General features: G+C 36.8%; 1 protein-coding gene across 1 annotated transcript in view; it reads right to left on the bottom strand.

Annotated features, from left to right (window-relative positions):
• The window catches only part of CPS1 (carbamoyl-phosphate synthase 1), a 127,453-nt gene that overhangs the window by 36,549 nt on the left and 73,128 nt on the right, over nt 1-17,776 (bottom strand). The window contains exons 22-25 of the mRNA XM_042950028.1: nt 6,761-6,902; nt 5,363-5,428; nt 4,843-4,906; nt 2,736-2,917 (exon numbers count right to left, since the gene is read on the bottom strand). Of these exons, the coding sequence (XP_042805962.1) occupies nt 2,736-2,917; nt 4,843-4,906; nt 5,363-5,428; nt 6,761-6,902 (454 nt within the window). The remainder of the gene's footprint in view (nt 1-2,735; nt 2,918-4,842; nt 4,907-5,362; nt 5,429-6,760; nt 6,903-17,776) is intronic.

Genomic DNA, 17,776 nt, shown 5'->3' with positions numbered 1-17,776 from the left:
TACATAGTTCATCCCTGAGAAAAAGATTTAATAATAGATCTAATAAAAGAGAAGCACAGTGTTGCAACTTCTGTAAACAATGTAATAATTTTCAACTCATATACCTCAAAAAAACTTGAGAACATCCTTTCCCTTATAAGGAATGTCCTAACCAAAACTGTGAACTAGGCAAAATACCATCTATCAAATCCAACCCTTGTAGATAGCAGACTCCAACTTCTCACTTTCTGGACCCTTCCCCACACTCAACACCGAAATTTAAAAAAAAAATCAAAATGCAGATTCCTTCTCAGGGAGCAGAACCCATGGACACAATCACAAGGAATTAACGACTTAAGTTTAAAGGGCTGCTTTTTATAAAGTATAAAAAATGTCTGCAGCCAAAAGAATACATCACTGTAACATTTTCTATTAAAAAAATAAGAACAAGTAGGAAGGAGATTTTAGCACACCTAAAATCTCCTCTCACTCCACCTCTCATCAAGACTTCTTTCCTTTTTGTGTTTGTTTTTGTTTTTGTTTTTTTAAGTAGGCTCCATACACAACATGGGGTTTGAACTCATGACCCTGAGATCAAGAGTGCCTGCCCTATAGACTGAACCAGCCTGCTTTACTCACAGGGCATGTCACTTTTCTGACTCCCCTTTATGTTTTCTTTAGAAGTGCTTCCTTGTTGCCATGGAAATAGCCTTGGTCCTGAACTAGACCAAGAGACCTGAACCAGGAGACCCATCATACTTTCTATTATCCTATACAACTATGTACCCTTGAAAAGCCTATCGTCCTTCTAAAGTGACTCAAATGTGTGCTTTGAATAAGTTTAGATGTGCTTCCAATTTTCTGCAGATTTACTACTGAATGTCTCAGTACCTTCAGCATCACTAGGGGCATCCAAGTTTGGATTACAGCAGTCTGTCTCCTAGAGATTGTGAGGATATACACGACAACCTCATACAAGGAGACATATATGTATATGTATGTATGGTATGTGTATACAATAATAAAACATTTCCTGTGGGATACTCTAACAAATACATCAATGGAATGTTGTTCTTATATTCTCCAATACAAAATTTAAAAATATAGAGTACAACTATAAATGCCAATTAGCTTCAAAGAAGGGCTAATTTATCTTTTACCATCATACTGAATTCAGTTATTATAAAAGGATCTCATTAATATCCATGTATAACTGTATCCAAAGGCAGTTGTAGAATTTTTTAATCTTTCCTTAAAACATTTCATGGTGAAATAATTAATTATGTGTAAAATGCCTGCTGTGATTCCTATAATCCTTGTTAATATTTTCAAACAATTATGTAATTTTTCACATATTTATGTTATGGGTCCTAGTTTTATTCTAATGTCTTGAAGGTAGGGATTTGGTTTTATAGCTCTCTGCCCTTCTGAACCTAGTATTCAAGTACTCAACCTAGTACACTAAAAGGTACTCAAGATATATTTGTAGAATGTACTTGTTTTGATCCCCACCTGAAATGAATCTTAAGAAATTGTTAGAAAAAAAAAAAAACATGTCAGAGAGAAAAACGAAAATTGTGCATACTCTACCTAATGGTTCAATTTCATCATATGAAAAGATTAGTATACTTAGCTCCAAATAGACAACTATGGTGATATATCCATCCTTAGTTTGTCTATTTTTGTTTAATGTAATAAAATCGTCATATATTCTGGCACTGAACTCTATACTTTACAATGTGACTCCAACCACAAATCTTGTTATCTTCACAGAACCTGCATGTAGCACATACTTAACACTCACGTGGTTCATTAACAACACCACAAAAAGATGAAACACAGAATTGAAGAAATTTCCACAAGTCAATGAATTGTCAAGTCAAAACTTGAATTTAAGTACTATGGCCCTCAGTATTTTTTTTTCTCAGTAACCGTATGAATATACACGGGAATGATTCTAGATAGCAGGGAATTTAACTGTAATAACATCAAAAGGAACAATCACTGGACATCACTCAAATCTTCCAACAGTTATTTCTTAACTGTAAAATAATTTAATTAACTTTTTCTAGAGACTTATAGTAACCTGCAATCATAGGAATTCACAGTGAAGATATTCTCAGTAATATCAGAGGGAGAGAGGAAGTGCAACTATCAGAGAAAGCTATAAAAGTACCGAAATCATTCAGAATGAACTCATGGATCTTAAACCGAAGACTGATGGCTTCATCTCATGGCACAAAGAATTAACCGGTCCTTTGTGAACAGCTGACTTTTCTCCTCTGGGGACCACTCATTACTGAACCACAACAACACATGAACTAGAGGGAGGCTGCTTATTGTGTGTCTAGATGACCAGTGAAATCATTCTGCAAAATATTTTGGAGGGTTGTTTTGTAGTAGTTAATATGTGTTTGGCACATGTTACCAAAAGAGTTTTCAATCTAGTTGGAATGCTTAGAAAGAAAAAAATAATCACTCTGTGCCAGGGCCTCAAGACTCTAAGGCTGGGATAATTTTTTTAGAGTTTCGCTACAAAATTAGTCAGTGGAAGACACAGGCAGCTCTTTCTCCTAAGGGGAATTATAACTTAAATCTACATATATATACGTATATATATATATATATATACGTATATATATGTATATATACGTATATATACACACATCTATAAAGTATGCACTGCATATATTTTTCTTCCTTTTTTTCTTTCCTTTCTCTCTTTCTTTCTTTCTTTATTTTCCCCCTCTTTTTACCTCCTGATGGTAGATATCTAGGATTCTCTCCAAAGATAACTCTTCAAAGTACAGTTTGTCACACTCATCAAAGTCTGTGCTCACGGTCTCAGGGTTGCAATTCACCACTACTGTCTTCTTGCCAAGTTGACGCAGTGTGCGGATGCTGGAGACAGCACACCAATCAAATTCCACACTGCTGCCTGCAGAGACGGTGAGATTGGGAAAAGGGGTAAGAGAAACATGAAGTTACAACACAAAGAGCAGAGAAACATATTGCCAGTCAGTCCAAGTCTAGGAAGCGAATGCCCTTTCGATGCAATTTTTTAAAATTTCAAAATGTAAATTTCAGATCCATTATGCACACTACATTAATAGTAGGAAAAACAGGGACTAATTAAACAACAATGACATGTTGGCTTGTTTTATATGCTAAGTTCTCCATTAGGTAATCTCCGTATTTGAAACATTCAGAACGTCAAAGTTAGTGGGAGATAATTCTAATGATAAAAAAACAAAAACCCTTTTGAGGCACCTGGGTGACTCAGTTGGTTGAGCATCCAACCCTGGGTTTGAGCTCAGATCATGATCTCATGGTCCGTGGGTTTCTGATCCAGAGCCTGCTTGGGATTCTCTCTCTCCCTCTCCACCTACCCACCTCCCCCCCACCGCCCGCCCCGCTTATGTGCTCACTCTCTCTCTCTCAAAAGAAAAAAAAAAGGAACTTAAAAAATAAACTCAAAGTGAACAAACTGACCTCAGTACACAAAAATATTTAAGCTAGTGATTGGAATACTTGAGTTCTTATTTTAGTTATTCCACTTGCTCTGCTATCTGAGGGCTAAACCAAATGATCCCTGAAGTACCTTGTAGCTCTGACATATCTTGATTGATTGAAAATCCTGTCCTTTCCAAGCATATCCTTTTAAGCTTGGCAAGGCCACCCCATGCAGAGTGAGTGACCTTCTAAAAAGTAATTCAAAGTACAATAATGGCCTAAATACCTCAAAATATCACCTCTACTGGGATGCATAGAACTGAAAGTTCTGGGATTTGTACTAATCCTTTGCATTAGGATTTTGTCTCCTAAAAACTCTTGTCAGAACAGTAACTTATCCAAATATAGTAGCATGCTAATTTTCACTATCAATTAAGTATACACTTGATTATCAGCTCAGCTAGTCTGCCCTGGGTCTTAAGGTAATGCAGAATTGTCACATAAATAAGGTAAAATTTGAATAGGAAGAAAGAAAGGTCTAGAAAAGAGAAGGGTAGATCCTGATGGAAGTGTTCAGGCCATTTAGCCACAGGAAACTAAGGTAGTAAAGTAATAAACACTTTTGAACTACTTCAAGATTTGGCCAAAAATTGCTAAAGTAGTATATCCAGAAGCACTTAATTACTTATAAAAACTAAAGCAAACTATGCTTAAAGTAACAGAATAAGACTACATACATTTTAAATTATACATTTTATCATTTCCATACTCGAATAATCTGCAGAGACTAAATGTTAAATACGCTTGAGAAATATCATGTCTATTTAAATATACACTTTGTAACTGTAAATTATTATTATTATCTCATTATTAAATGTCTAATTTTAAGTGTTGGGTGGGATGTAAGAATTTCCAGTGGGAATGTTTTAATTAAATTCTATAATGCTCTGCCTATGAACCAATGAGAAAAGCTCTTGGCATTTGATATCAACAGACGTCATATATTCACAGATCTCATCTACAAATGTAATTTCTGGTTGGTGTATAAAGTTCTTGAGCAAATATAGATCTTTGTGTAAAACTATGCCAGATGAGGAAACGTCAAAGTGCAATTCATTCCCCAACCCCAGTGAGAGGCTCAATTTCGTTTATGAGGATAAAAACATAAAAGGGTGACATGACGAAAAGGAAGAAGGAATTATAGTTGAGATCTGCAATTGAGTACGACTTCTATCACTTAATAGCTAAATCAACTTGGGCTTTACCTGTCTGAACCTCAGTTTCTGAAATTGCAAAATACTTATTATAACATCATCTATTATACATAGTTCTTGGAATAATAGAATTAACATGTGTGAAAAGTACAACATAAACTGTAAAGTCCTACGTAAATATAAGTTATCACTTTACCAATGTGATATGGACCACAGCCTAACACCATCATTCCATGGTCGTCGAAATTGATATCATGCTCCTGAGGAGAAAAAAAAAAAAAGACGTAGAAATTATTATGTGTTATTCTTCAATCTAATTAAACTCTTTGCCCTGTCACTGAATGTATCTTTCTCATCCTTTCTCTTATTGATGTCTGCACTGTATTAGTCTCTGGGAATCCATAAGCATAAAGTATAAACTCTACTTATTCACAAAATATAAGTTCAATATATTTTAATTAAATAGCCATGAGAACACATCACAATTGTATGTTCATGTAACCATTATCCTTATTCTAGTTGTATTTGTTTGATTTCACCATTTTAAGGCAGTTCTGAAAAGTCAGTATAGAAGTACATTATCACATCTGACCTACATAATGTCATTTTTGTTACCTAGATTACTAGATAACCAAAACCACGAAAATGTATATTCCCCATGGTGACCATTTACTAAATCTGGAGCTTTCTACATACAGCAATTTGGCAGTTCCTACCTGACCATTGTAGGTAACATAGAGGTAGTTTGTTACTGATGGGTATTCTGCAGCCAGTGTATCAATCTGCAAGAAAATATAAATAAATAAATAATTACATAAATAAATAGGGATTTTAGTCCCTTTGTTATATTTTTTCAAGAGTAAAACAATTTGCGCTGCATTCGTATTCCTTTAAGGCCCCTTATTGTCAAATATAAAAACAATAAAAAGGTAAGTACAATTCAATTACTTTCTAATTCTGAAAATGAGGTGGGGTGGAGGAACAATGATGTAATCTAGTTATCACTTGAGCAATAAATGACAATACACACCCAGAGCATCAGTGATTCATTACAGTAGTATTTCTCACATACATAACACAATCGTTATATAGTCAACTAGTTACCAGGAAGACTTACCCAGACAACTATCTAAAGCAGCTCAGATCAGAGCAAAATGACCTATATGTAAGAATGTTTTGGGTCTGCAAATGAATGCATAGAATTTAAGTTACCAATGGCACTGAGCAATGGAATGACATAAATACCATAAAGCATGGGGAAGAGGGGAAGGGGACAAGGTCTCATTGAACATATTTTGAAAAAGTAAATCAATTCAGTTCTCAAAGGCCAGGAGCTTAGCTTAGTGAGCAAGAATTCAGGGCCAACAGGGCAAGCTAGTGTAAGGCAGGTGAGAAGGAGGAAAGATAATTGCTGAATAGAAAATATTCTGCATCAAGCCTGAGACCAAAGGCATGTGCCCCTCCGCCCTCCGCCCCCCGCCCCCGAGCACATGGAGAAAAGTCAATGATTTTAAAGGACAAAAACCAGCTGGTGGTACTTTAAGCCAAGGCATCCTTCTACTGTAGTCCAAAAAAAAAAAAAAAAAAAAAAAATCACAACGGTACACCTATGAAAGTTCTTGTATGATTGTCATGAATACTAGATGAGCTCATTATGCCCAACCCTATCACAATGAATACTAAATGAACCATAATGATGGGGCACTTAAAATAAAGTATTACCCTGTAAAAAGTTAGTGCCAAAAGAGATAACTATTCTTTTCAAGAGGTCAGCCACCATGCTAGGGGATTTCAAGTCCTTCTATTACACTAAGGATTTATCTTATTGCAGATATATCTGCACAGAGGTCAAAAAGTAAAGGAGAGGTCACTTTGATTTTTTTTTCATTTAGGCAGAGAAAACCATGTACTCAGTCCTACCTTTGCGTCCCAGTGCCCCTTCAACCTTTCCCTTTTAAGCTTATATCAAACCTGTGCTGAATAAAACTGGTGGGATCATGGGCATTGACTGGACAAGTAGAATCACTTCTGAATTCCACCCCTCTTTATACCGGCAATGGCTCTATGAGTGGGTGCCTACATTTCACCCTGTGAGGAAAGGGAAATTCCTTTACCTGTTTAACCCAAGGGTGGATGTTTTTCTTTAGCCTCAGCTCCCTTGTCTGGGCCTCAGTCAGCCCGAGGCATTTTGAAATCTGCTTGTCTGAGAACCCAATCTCCTTTGCCTTTTTCAGGGTTTCTTCTGTAATGGACTCACTAGGAGTTAATGAAAAAGAGAGATTCAAGTTTAGAACAAACACAGTAAGGACTAGTGAACTGTTCAATTTCAAAAACACCAAAGGCTCCTTATTTTCCATCTTCAAAGTGTTGAGATCTTTTAAACATACACAAATAAATAACCCACTAAATCTTCCAGCCTCTATGAAATCTAGTATTTTCAATGATATTTTCACCTTTTCAGACATGTGGTTTCCTACTTTCACACCCATGCACCCTCTTCTCTTCTTACTTCCTGGAAATCGCTTCTGCATTTTCTATCTTAATGACTTTCCTCTTTCAAAATAATCATGGACCTTCCTCTTACTAAGTCCAAGAGGCTTTTCTCAAGTTTCATCTCCTTAACCTGTCAGCATATGACCTGCTTAATGTTCCATTCTTTAAAGATGTCTTCCTCTGGCTCGGGTAAGTTGCTTCTCACCCAACTTTATTACTCATATTACTCACAAAAATGACTTACTGTTTTTCTGGTTTTTTGGTACCCCCCGCTCAAGTTCCTATCTTTTGTTACCTGATTTAAGACCAAAGGCCTGGCTACCTTCTCTCTCCCTCTAAACTTAACCACTGCCACTGGCTCAAGCAACATAAGTAGTTAATAATTCCCAAATCTGTATCTCCTTCTCTAATGTCTGACTGATGCTCCAGGTCTCCATGTATAGGATCTTTGAGAAGCCATGTATACCTGGGCATCCAACATTGCATCAGACTGGGTATCCTTTCCATAAACTGCCTCTCTTTACTAATATCATATATCTGTCTATGTTGACAAGATAGTTCTCTGGTTTTATGATTATTTCCCATCCAAGTTAGATTTGTCTCCTCACTTTCCTGATTGATGCTCATTTCCATAGTATAGACTGTATTTGTATTGTTTCTCTCACCTCGAATGCCTTTGACATTCCTTTTACCTACCCAACTGCTCTCCAACTCCCAGCCAGTCTTTATAGGTAAACTAAAGCCAAGTTTCATCCATGAAGACTTCTCAGTTTGCCCTCACCCACTGATCTTTCTGGACTCTTCACTGATTGATTTGCTCGGAGCCAGGAGCATAGTTGGAACCATACTGTTTAGCATATCAATGTCACCAATATTTTTTATGTTTGTTAGCTTTTATTCACCATCCAAATTTTTTTTTATGCTAGATTCACATTCCACAATGACAAAGAATACGTTTGGCTCATTTACCAGATCATTCCCACTGATCTGTAGACTGGCCCCCAGACAGCATTCAACAAATATTTATTAAATGGAAAAGGGAAACTGGACTTCTATAGCTTTTATAAAAGAGACAGAGTTATTGACATCACCTTATAACTATAATTCAAAGTGTACAAAAAAATAACTTGTAAAGAACCAAGGCACAGAAGAATAAAATAGTTCTATAAAAGTATAACTAAGTAGCTATGGACCAGCTATTTCAAGCAATAGTCAATACAATAAAATTCAATTATAACACTTTTATAGTCAATACAATGAAATTAAAATATAACGGTGTGTTCTCAGAAGATGTAATAATAAATAAAACATTTTCACTGAAATTCTGCTAATAGCATGCAGTTGAATTAAATCTACTGAATTTTGTTCATTCTATTCTTCAATCTTCTTTAATTAATTATATTCTGAGTTTAGATTAGAGAAGAGAGAATCAAGCTCATATATTTAATAGCTATTTCTCTGGCTGTTGGATATCAGTATTAGTTTGGATTTTTGCAGCTATGTTTTGTTCTACTCAATTTGCTTTTTCTTTGGCCCTTAAATTTCCTTCTGTATCTCAAGTTAATTAATTATTTCTCCCAATAAATTTAATGTCTCCTTTTTCTATTCTCATTTTGATTTTTTAATCTTCCCAAGTATTTGATAAACATTCTCCCAGAGCAACACATTTTCCTGTCAAATTCTTGATTATAATCTGATTATTAGCAGTCACTTGCTATGTGTGCCACGCATTGTGCTTCATGTTCTATAACTATGCTGTCCAATATGGTGGCAACTAGCCACATGTGAATGTTTACTTTCAATGTAATTAATTAAAATTTTTTTAATTAACATTTAGATTCACAATTGCACTAGCCAAATTTCAAGTGTTCAATAGCTATACATGGCTAGTGGTGACTGCATTGGATGGTGCAGATTACAGAATATTTCATCATCACAGAAATTTCTACTAGACAGTGCTGCTCATGAAGATACAAAACAATATTTGAGATAATGGAATGATAGAGAGTGATTCGAGACATTTTATGGAGAGATAAGCTATGTGGTGCAATGTGAGGTCAGAGAAAAGAGGTAACAGTGTGAGCGAATCTGGTTGAGAAATACTACGGCAGTAGAGGGATGAGAACAGAGCCATAAAGAAAGTTCAGCTTCATATGGATGAAAGAGTTGACAGATGTACTATAGGCAAGGGCAACTGCATCTGCAATGATTTGAGACAGTGATCGGCATGGCAGGTATAGAAAACATATGGAGGATTTGTAGTTAGGAGGAAATCATGAATGGTGAAGGTAGGGCAATGTCATTCATTGTCATCCTTACACGTGTGCTTTAACACAGTGAACATGTGCTGTGTCTAGGGCTCTGTGCTACCTACTTTAATGATGGAGTGATAAAGTATCGAATCTCTACATTCAGAGAGGTCAGAGTATATTAGAAGGCAAACAAATAGCCATAGATGTGTCTGCACAGTGAGAGGTGCCATCGAGGAATGTAGAGACGAGAAGGCTGTGGCTCGGGGGAAATGGTCCCACAGCACTGGAGAAGTCTGCAAAGGCCTTCCCCAAGAGATGACGGCTGAGCTCCTAGGGCTTTTGAAAACACCCAACTTTCTGGTGTTTATCTTTAGTTATTGCAAAAAAGAAAACATTTTGAGACAAAAGCAAAGAATAATTTGTTTGTTGCTATTTGCTTTGGAAACAGATATTTTCACTTTTCTTGCCAAGATTATGTTCCTAAACCAATTGCTCATTTGTTTACGTGCAAGTGTGCATTCAGCCTCAAAGTGGAAGTGCTTGATAAATAAGCTACTTTCTAAGTTAGAACTATGCATGATGTTCTTTTGAAATAAATATATTTAATTGTGAGTTTTGCGAAAGATAAATCATATTAATGTTTACCTGCATGGTGAAAGTCTACCCATCTGCTCTGTGACCTGCAATTTTGCTTAAAATGTAAGTATGAAGCTTGAGTTACACGGAGAAATGCTGTACACATCACATTAAGCCAATTTTTACCCTTAGATTTTTCTAGATACTTGCTAGGGCATTTTCCTATAATTGTGAGATAGCAGTAAAAGAAAAATTAAGAATAAACAGATCTTCAGTAAGACATTTCTTTATTATTGCAATAACTATTTGAAGCAAAACCCATATTATGGTACTACATCAACAACCACACTAACTTAAATGACTAAATCCTAACCCTGAATAGCAGCAGTCCAGACACACTTAAAGAAACGTGCCTTAAAAGAGCCATCACACCTGTAATTATGACTATGGACTAGCAAAAATGCAAGTCCTCCAAGTCCAAAGATAACCAGAAGTAATATATTTGTCTTTAGCTCCTTTGGTCATGTTTTTCTATTCTTTCCCTTGTCTTGAATGATTTATTTTTATTTCTTCTTATACAGAATATCAGTCAATTCTTCAAAGGTTGCTATATTGCTTCAAATGAAAACTATAAATAATGGTATTAAACAAACAAAAAAAGAAACCATTTAGATTCCTCACATTTCTATTAGGGATGAAATAAATTTGCATTTGTTTTGTCCACATTCAGCAATGCAGTCTTTTCTATTGCTGAAATATGCATAATTCGTCTTATTCTTTTCCACGAAAAGAGTCCAAGAGAGCATATAAAGACATCTCCAGCAAACATGCAAAGTCTTCCTCCCCGACTCACCAAATAAAATTGGACTCTTACCAACAAGCAAATAAAAAGAAAGAAAAAAAAGAAAAAAGGAAGACTGATTGATAGAATTGGCCTTGTGCATAAAAAAGGACAGTAAATTAATTCTGTGCTCAGTTCTGGTGGAAAAAAAAAAAAACAAAACAGCTATCTGTCACAAGACTAACTCAATCATTACTACGCGACATAGAATCCCCACCCCAGAGAGTTTTCATTATGTAAAGGGGACGCCCAAGAAGAGCAACGGCAACATGGAATAATGAATCACAAATGATAGAATTTTGGAATGGGGTTGAAAACTACCTCTCCATAGGCGCCCCCTCAATTCACCCGGTGAGATTTCCAAAACAGCTTTATCAAGCTAAACTTGCAGAGTGCATGTTTCAAGCTCACAAGCTGATTCGCAGAATATTTTCTTGGTGAGCCCAAAACAGCTTTAACTTTTGCTCAATATTCAAACAGCTAGACCAATAGCATGCTATGACGTTTTTAAATGTCTTGAAAATTAGGGTGTATTGAATTGGAATAGTATATGAATATAATCACGTTCATCTATCTTCATTTGAATGCAAATATTGGGTAGGTATGTTCATATGAAATTCAAAGTGATGTATCTTCTATAGTATTTTATTTATAATCTCTCTGGTTATTAATTTCTGCTCTTCAGACATGTTCGTAAAATAGTGCGAAACACTTCCCAATCCTCATTGAGAAAATACATGTTGATTCTGACCCACCCTGGCAATCACAAAGACATGGATAACGTAGGTCCCTTCCCACATTCCGTGCTACCCTAATACTCCTGGATATGCAGAATACCAAGACAGGAAGTGGCTTGCCTCCCTCTCTACATTTCCCTCATTCACTTTCTCTGCTGCTTTTGCATAACACAAAGCTGGCTGGCATGTGATTACATACGGAAGAAAATTGACTTTATTCCCTACTTGTTCCGATACAAAATTTTATTTTGAGTCCCATTATAATAAAATAAAAGAAGAGACAGTTTGAAGACACGATTCATTAGCTTTGGGCCAGTGATTTAGATAAGGTTAAACCTCTTCAGAGTCAAATGCAAGATGAATAATCTTAAGTGAACATAAAGCTCATTTAACAATGTGGAGATTCAGACACATGTTCCTTGTCTTTATCTGCCCATATTGGGCTGTCTTCCATTTTGCCTGCTAAAAAGAACTTCCATCAGAGCGAGATTTTTTTGAAAAATCAAGTTAGATGAAAGCTTATTTTAGTGAGACAGGGCTATAATATTTCTATTTTTCAAAAGGAAAATAAAAACCTTAATTTGGAACAAACTCAAAATAGAATAATTACTAAAAGAAATATAAATGCTGAATTTGTAATTCAAGACTGCCTTTTGAAGCCTCAATAGGGAATGCTCCATTTATATTATATTGTAAATCAAGGGAGCATTATCCCAAGCAAGAAATGTGATCAGCTGAATGGGGCACATTGCACAAAAGTGCACGTTTTTAAAATATGCACAATAAATTATCCTATTATCAGGTACACACATTTGTGTGTACTAGTATGTTTGTGTTTATCTTCACTGTGTCCTCTAAAGCTTGCTACAGATATAACTCGTCTTTCCCCTTCCAGCTTTCCTTGCCTTCAGCGTTCAAGGGCAAACTCTTCAAAAGTTACACTTTCATCATTGCATAATAGCATCTAAACAATAAAACAAAGAAACACCAAATAGCTGTGATGCTGGCCTTTTCAAAATCTCTAGTTCCTCTCCACTTAGCAGCACAAAATGACAGTTCTGAAATTTTGGAGGGGGAGGAACATCTTCAAAACAATCAGACTTTTACATTCCCTGCCATAATCTTTTAGTGGTGAGACAGCATGGCTCAGCCTCTACCGAGGCAAGTCTCTGTTGCGTTCTCTGGTTGTATAAACAATAGGAGCCTTTCTCCTCTCTCTCTCCTCTCTCTCTCTCTCTCTCTCTCTCTTTCTCTCTCTCTCTCTCTCTCTCTCTCTCTCTCTCTCCCTCTCTTTCTCTCTCTCTCTCTCTCTCTCTTTCTCCCTCTCTTTCTCTCTCTCTCTCCCCGACTTCCAATGTAGATTTTGTTGTTGTTGTTGTTTAAAATTCTACCCTGTCATCTCCGAAACTTCCTCCACTCACACTTAGTCTTCAATAATAAATGATAAAAGGAAATGGAATAAATTCCCCTTAATGAGGAAATTTTCACCTGGCATAAAGGAACTGGGGAAATCTATTAACTGACTGGTGAAACGCCTGCAGCATCGCAATTACCAGGGGACCCAGCACACTTCACACAGTCCTCTCTTCCACTTGACTGGCTTTTATCTGATCCACCAACTCACAAGTAATACTAAACAAATTTCCCTCCAGATTGCACAAGCTCTAATGTGAAAATGAGCACTCCACTTGGCCTACAATTATGGGATGGGCTTGTGATTTTATTATTATCTTCTTTTTAAAAATCCCCTAAAAGGCAGAAGCTGAGAGAAGCACTAGGGCCTGATGCTCTGTAACTACACCTGCTTTAAGGACAGAAAACTGAGTTAAGGCACATGTTCTCTACCCCAACACCCTCACGTCAGCGTCTCCCTCAGTTTTGCATGGCTTTGCGGATTATTTTTGGCACTTCACAGGGTTGAGACCATGCCACAATCACAATCATGCAATCGGGGGTGAAGTTATTTGTCCTCTCATCTTTTCTTTCAAAAAGACAGGCTGTTACCTCTTTCCTTAAGAGAAATGCAAAAGAGGGGCACCTGGGTGGCTCAATTGGTTAAGCACCCGACTTCAGCTCAGGTCATGATCTCACAGTCTGTAAGTTCAGGCCCACATCAGGCTCTGTGCTGACAGCTCAGAGCCTGGAGACTCACTCGGATTCTCTCTCTCTCTCTCTCTCTCTCTCTCTCTCTCTCTCTCTCTCTCTGCCCCTCCCCCACTCATGCTCTGTCTCAAACATAAACAAACATTAAAAAAAAGAGAAATGCAAAAGACATTTTTTTCAAAAGCAGCGGTAGTATTTAGAAAAGCAAAAGGATGAAACCTAGGCAATTGGGTGAATACTACAATTTTCTCCGAATTTTTGAAAGCACTGTGTTTTGTTTCTGTATAGCAGTGAGGTATTTGGAGAAATTAAAGAAAACCTTGATCTTTACCTCTCATCTACAGGACAAACAATACCCGGGTCCAATGTTCATGTTGAAAGCACGCCATCAGGAAAACTATCTGTTAGGATCTGGGTCCACTTAGCACCACTGCAATAATGCTACACTATCCCAGGTGTTCATTTTCAAGGGATGATGCACTTAAAACTGCATTTCACCTTAAAGGCTACTAAAAACAACAGAATCCTCCAGAGGAAAAGCTTATAAAGCAATTGATACCGTAGATATTTTTAAGTAGGCAATTTTTAATTTATGAATCTTATGTTCATTTTTTTACTCATCTCTAGTGACCCCAATAATCCAGAAATATTGTGGTATTACTTTCAATCTGGTAAGACCACTTATATACTACTGACTATAATATCATGATTATTTTCTATGAATACCAAGTAATAATAATGGGGAAAATTACCTAACATAGGTTTCTTGTAATTCTTGAGCCACAATAAATCACATTTTATATCTCACTGATTCCTAGTTGACAATGCTGTGACTCTTATTCTCTGCCATAGATTTGGTAATGATGAAAAATAGGTGGAAACCACCCTGTCACGGTAGTAAGTCACGTCTATTAGTGTAAAAGAAAGTGTTCTGGGGCACCTGGGTGGCTCAGTCAGTTAAACATCTGACTTCAGCTCAGGTCATGATCTCAGGGTTCGTGAGTTAAAGTCCCACGTCAGACTCTGTGCTAACAGCTCAGAACCTGGAGCTTGCTTCAGATTCTGTGTCTCCCTCTCTCTCTGCCCCTCATTCACTCTACTCTCTGTCTCTCTCTCTTTCAAAAATAAACATTAAAAAAAGTATTCTGGGGCACCTGGGTGGCTCAGTTAAGCTTCTGGCTTCAGCTCAGGTCATGATCTCACCGTTCATGGAGTTGAGCCCTATGTCGGGCTCTGTGCTGACCGCTCAGAGCCTGGAGCCTGCTTCCAATTCTGTGTCTTCCTAGCTGCCCCTCCCTCACTCGTGCTCTGTCTCTCTCTATCTTTCAAAAATAAATAAATGTTAAAATTTTTTTTAAAAAGAGTGTGTTCTGTTATGTTCAAAACAGCATGCTTTTATTAATCAAACAGCCTTCACCTAATCAGACTGAACTAAAGGGAGAAGTACATACTATGGAATATTGCTGCTGTTATTTCTGATTAATACATTTACTTATAATTTGAAATCCATTCAATATACTCTTTCCCCCAAATTAAGATGTATACAGTAAGCAAAATCCTGGATTTTCCCATAAATATAGGTTTCTTATGGGTCCAGAATTTAAATCCAACAAACAAAAATAAATGCTGTACAAGGCCTCAGTAGAAAGCTGAGATTAAACAAGCATTCTTTGAGGTTTGAAAATCTGTTATTTCACAAATAAATTTATTTGAAAGCCCTATATTTTAAAACCTCTCAATTACCTTTGTTTAAAGCAAGTCATGTTTCCGTAGAATAGCTTTCCAACTATCATGTGTGTTGTTCCACACAACAAATGTACAACTTTCAATATATAACTTTCTTTGACTTCTAGAAACTATTACTTAGAATCTAATTAAAATAAATCACTTAACCGAAGCCTAGCTACCAATAAACACTGCATAGATTTTGTTTTCTTGCTAAACGTAACAAACATAGAAATAATTCTTGATCAAGTTTTTCTAGTTCTTAATGAGCAAAAAAGCCTTTTCTAGAAAGCCTTTTCCTAATGGAAAGTCATTTCTAGGAAGATGTGGAAAAATTCTAGAAGTAAATTCCTGATGACATGTCACATCAGATCTATGTTAATTTGAGGATCACTACCTACATGGAAATCAAAAATCTTTATCACCGAGTGTTTTCCAGAAGAAGACATAAACATAATCATTACCACCCATGACAGCAAAAAGTCTCATTTAGTTCATGCTAATGAATATACTCAAGAGCAAATTGAGTTGCTCTCCTTTCAAGATGCCTAGAGCAAAGATGGTCCATTAAGTGGGTCCAATAGCTAAAGAGCAGGTGTGGTAGGGTAGGGTTTGAGGTGGTATCTGTAATGTCAGCATGGCCACACTAATACTGATGTGACTACATGACATGACATTACATGACATGATTACATTATTATCATTGTGTTGAACAGGGAAACTGCCTGTTTCAACCTTAGGTATGTATCACTGGCCAAATCTAGAGTCAGGCTCCAACTCTGCTGAGAAAAACAATCACATCAACCAGATGAAATGATTAACACGTGAACTGCTAGCACCGGGCCAAGCAGGTAATAAGTGCTTCGTAAGTGCAAATGCCAGGGGATAAGGAAGAAGGGGAAGAGCTGGTCCAAGAAAGGAGAGAGAGGAAGAGAAGGAGGGGGGAAAGCAGGAAGAGCAGTTAATCAGAACACAACCGCTAAGTCACCTACCTTAGGCCCCAGCACCTCAGCGTTTCACAGACTTTTCCCTCCTCTGCAACATTCTTATGTATCTATGCCTTGAGGCCATGAGGGCCACCACACTGTGTACTCCCTGCAAATAACAACTGATCTTCTGGAGAGCATGTGCACCCAAACATTTTCTACGCTGTCAGGAAGCACGGCCACCACCCTATGCTCCTCAGGCCAGCAATCATGTACTTCACCTTCAAGGGCTGCCTCAGAGGCTTGATGCCTCCATAAAGACATTTCAGGTATGAATAACAGATGAAAAATTTCGGAGGGGTCGTTGAGTGATTGATTATCTAGCTTCTATAACTACCGCGGAGGTAGATTATTTTGTGTAAAGGTCATTTCCATTGTATACATCAGGTGCTTTTCACTGACCTGCGTTAACATAGAGGATGAGGTGTTTACCTCTTATTTAAAGAAAGATTAAATGGATGTGTATGTGTGCATATGTATACAGCCTTTTATTTGAAATATGGCAAAATGTAAAAGGAAAACCCTTATCCCGGGTCTCCATATCCTTGAAAATTCTGCTTATATTTTTTTAAAGGTGACTCACCAGGGCTTTCTCCCTGCCAGGCCCCTGTGTTTTCCCCACAAGAGTTCTAGAGAAGGGCACATCTCTTACAAAGCTTCTGCTCTAAGTGAGGTCAAGGATTCAGAGAGGAAAACACACAGCTCACAAGTTGACAGCTAAGGAGGAACTGATCTCCAGCTGTCTGATTTAAAAGTCATATCTCTAAAAAGAAGCTTTTGAAAAGGGTTAGTGATTAGAACCGCAGGCAGAAGCCCTGGGCTAGATTCCTTGCTTTCCCCCTGACTGGTGTGACATGTACTATGACACACTCCTCGATGTGACTCAGTTTCACCATCCACAAAAATAGAATAGTGGTATTTTCTACCTGTATTGTAACAGAAATGCATTTAAGGTCACCAGAGAAATACGGATCTCTGTATTATAAATATTGTTAGTCTGTATTTTTTGCCTTAACCTTCTTGCTGGTTAATTAAATTAGAAACTTCATTACCATTGTAAATACTTGTGAACATTTTTCACAAAAATTTTTAAAAACATCTGCAATATTGAAAGTTCTAGATAGTTCTTTGTTTTTAATAAAAAATATAATTTTGGCCTGTTCTCAAGGGACCATCGAGATTTTTTTTCATGCCCAGACAGGAATTATAATGCTTCCAGTATATACAATCTCTATTTGATAATATAAAACAATGAGATAAACCCCCTGTTATTAGAAAACAGTTTATTCGAAGTATTCCTACCTAAACAGTAGATATACAGTCACTTAAAAGAATGAAAGTGTAGAGATGCTGATTTACAATGTCTTCCAACACAGTGAGTGTATATCTTAGACTATATGTTTTTCAGGCCATCATT

This window comes from Panthera leo, chromosome C1 (assembly GCF_018350215.1).
Source record: "Panthera leo isolate Ple1 chromosome C1, P.leo_Ple1_pat1.1, whole genome shotgun sequence".
In the NCBI taxonomy this organism is placed as follows: domain Eukaryota; kingdom Metazoa; phylum Chordata; class Mammalia; order Carnivora; family Felidae; genus Panthera; species Panthera leo.
Note: the sequence above shows the minus strand (reverse complement) of the source record. Positions and strands in the feature narration are given on the sequence as shown.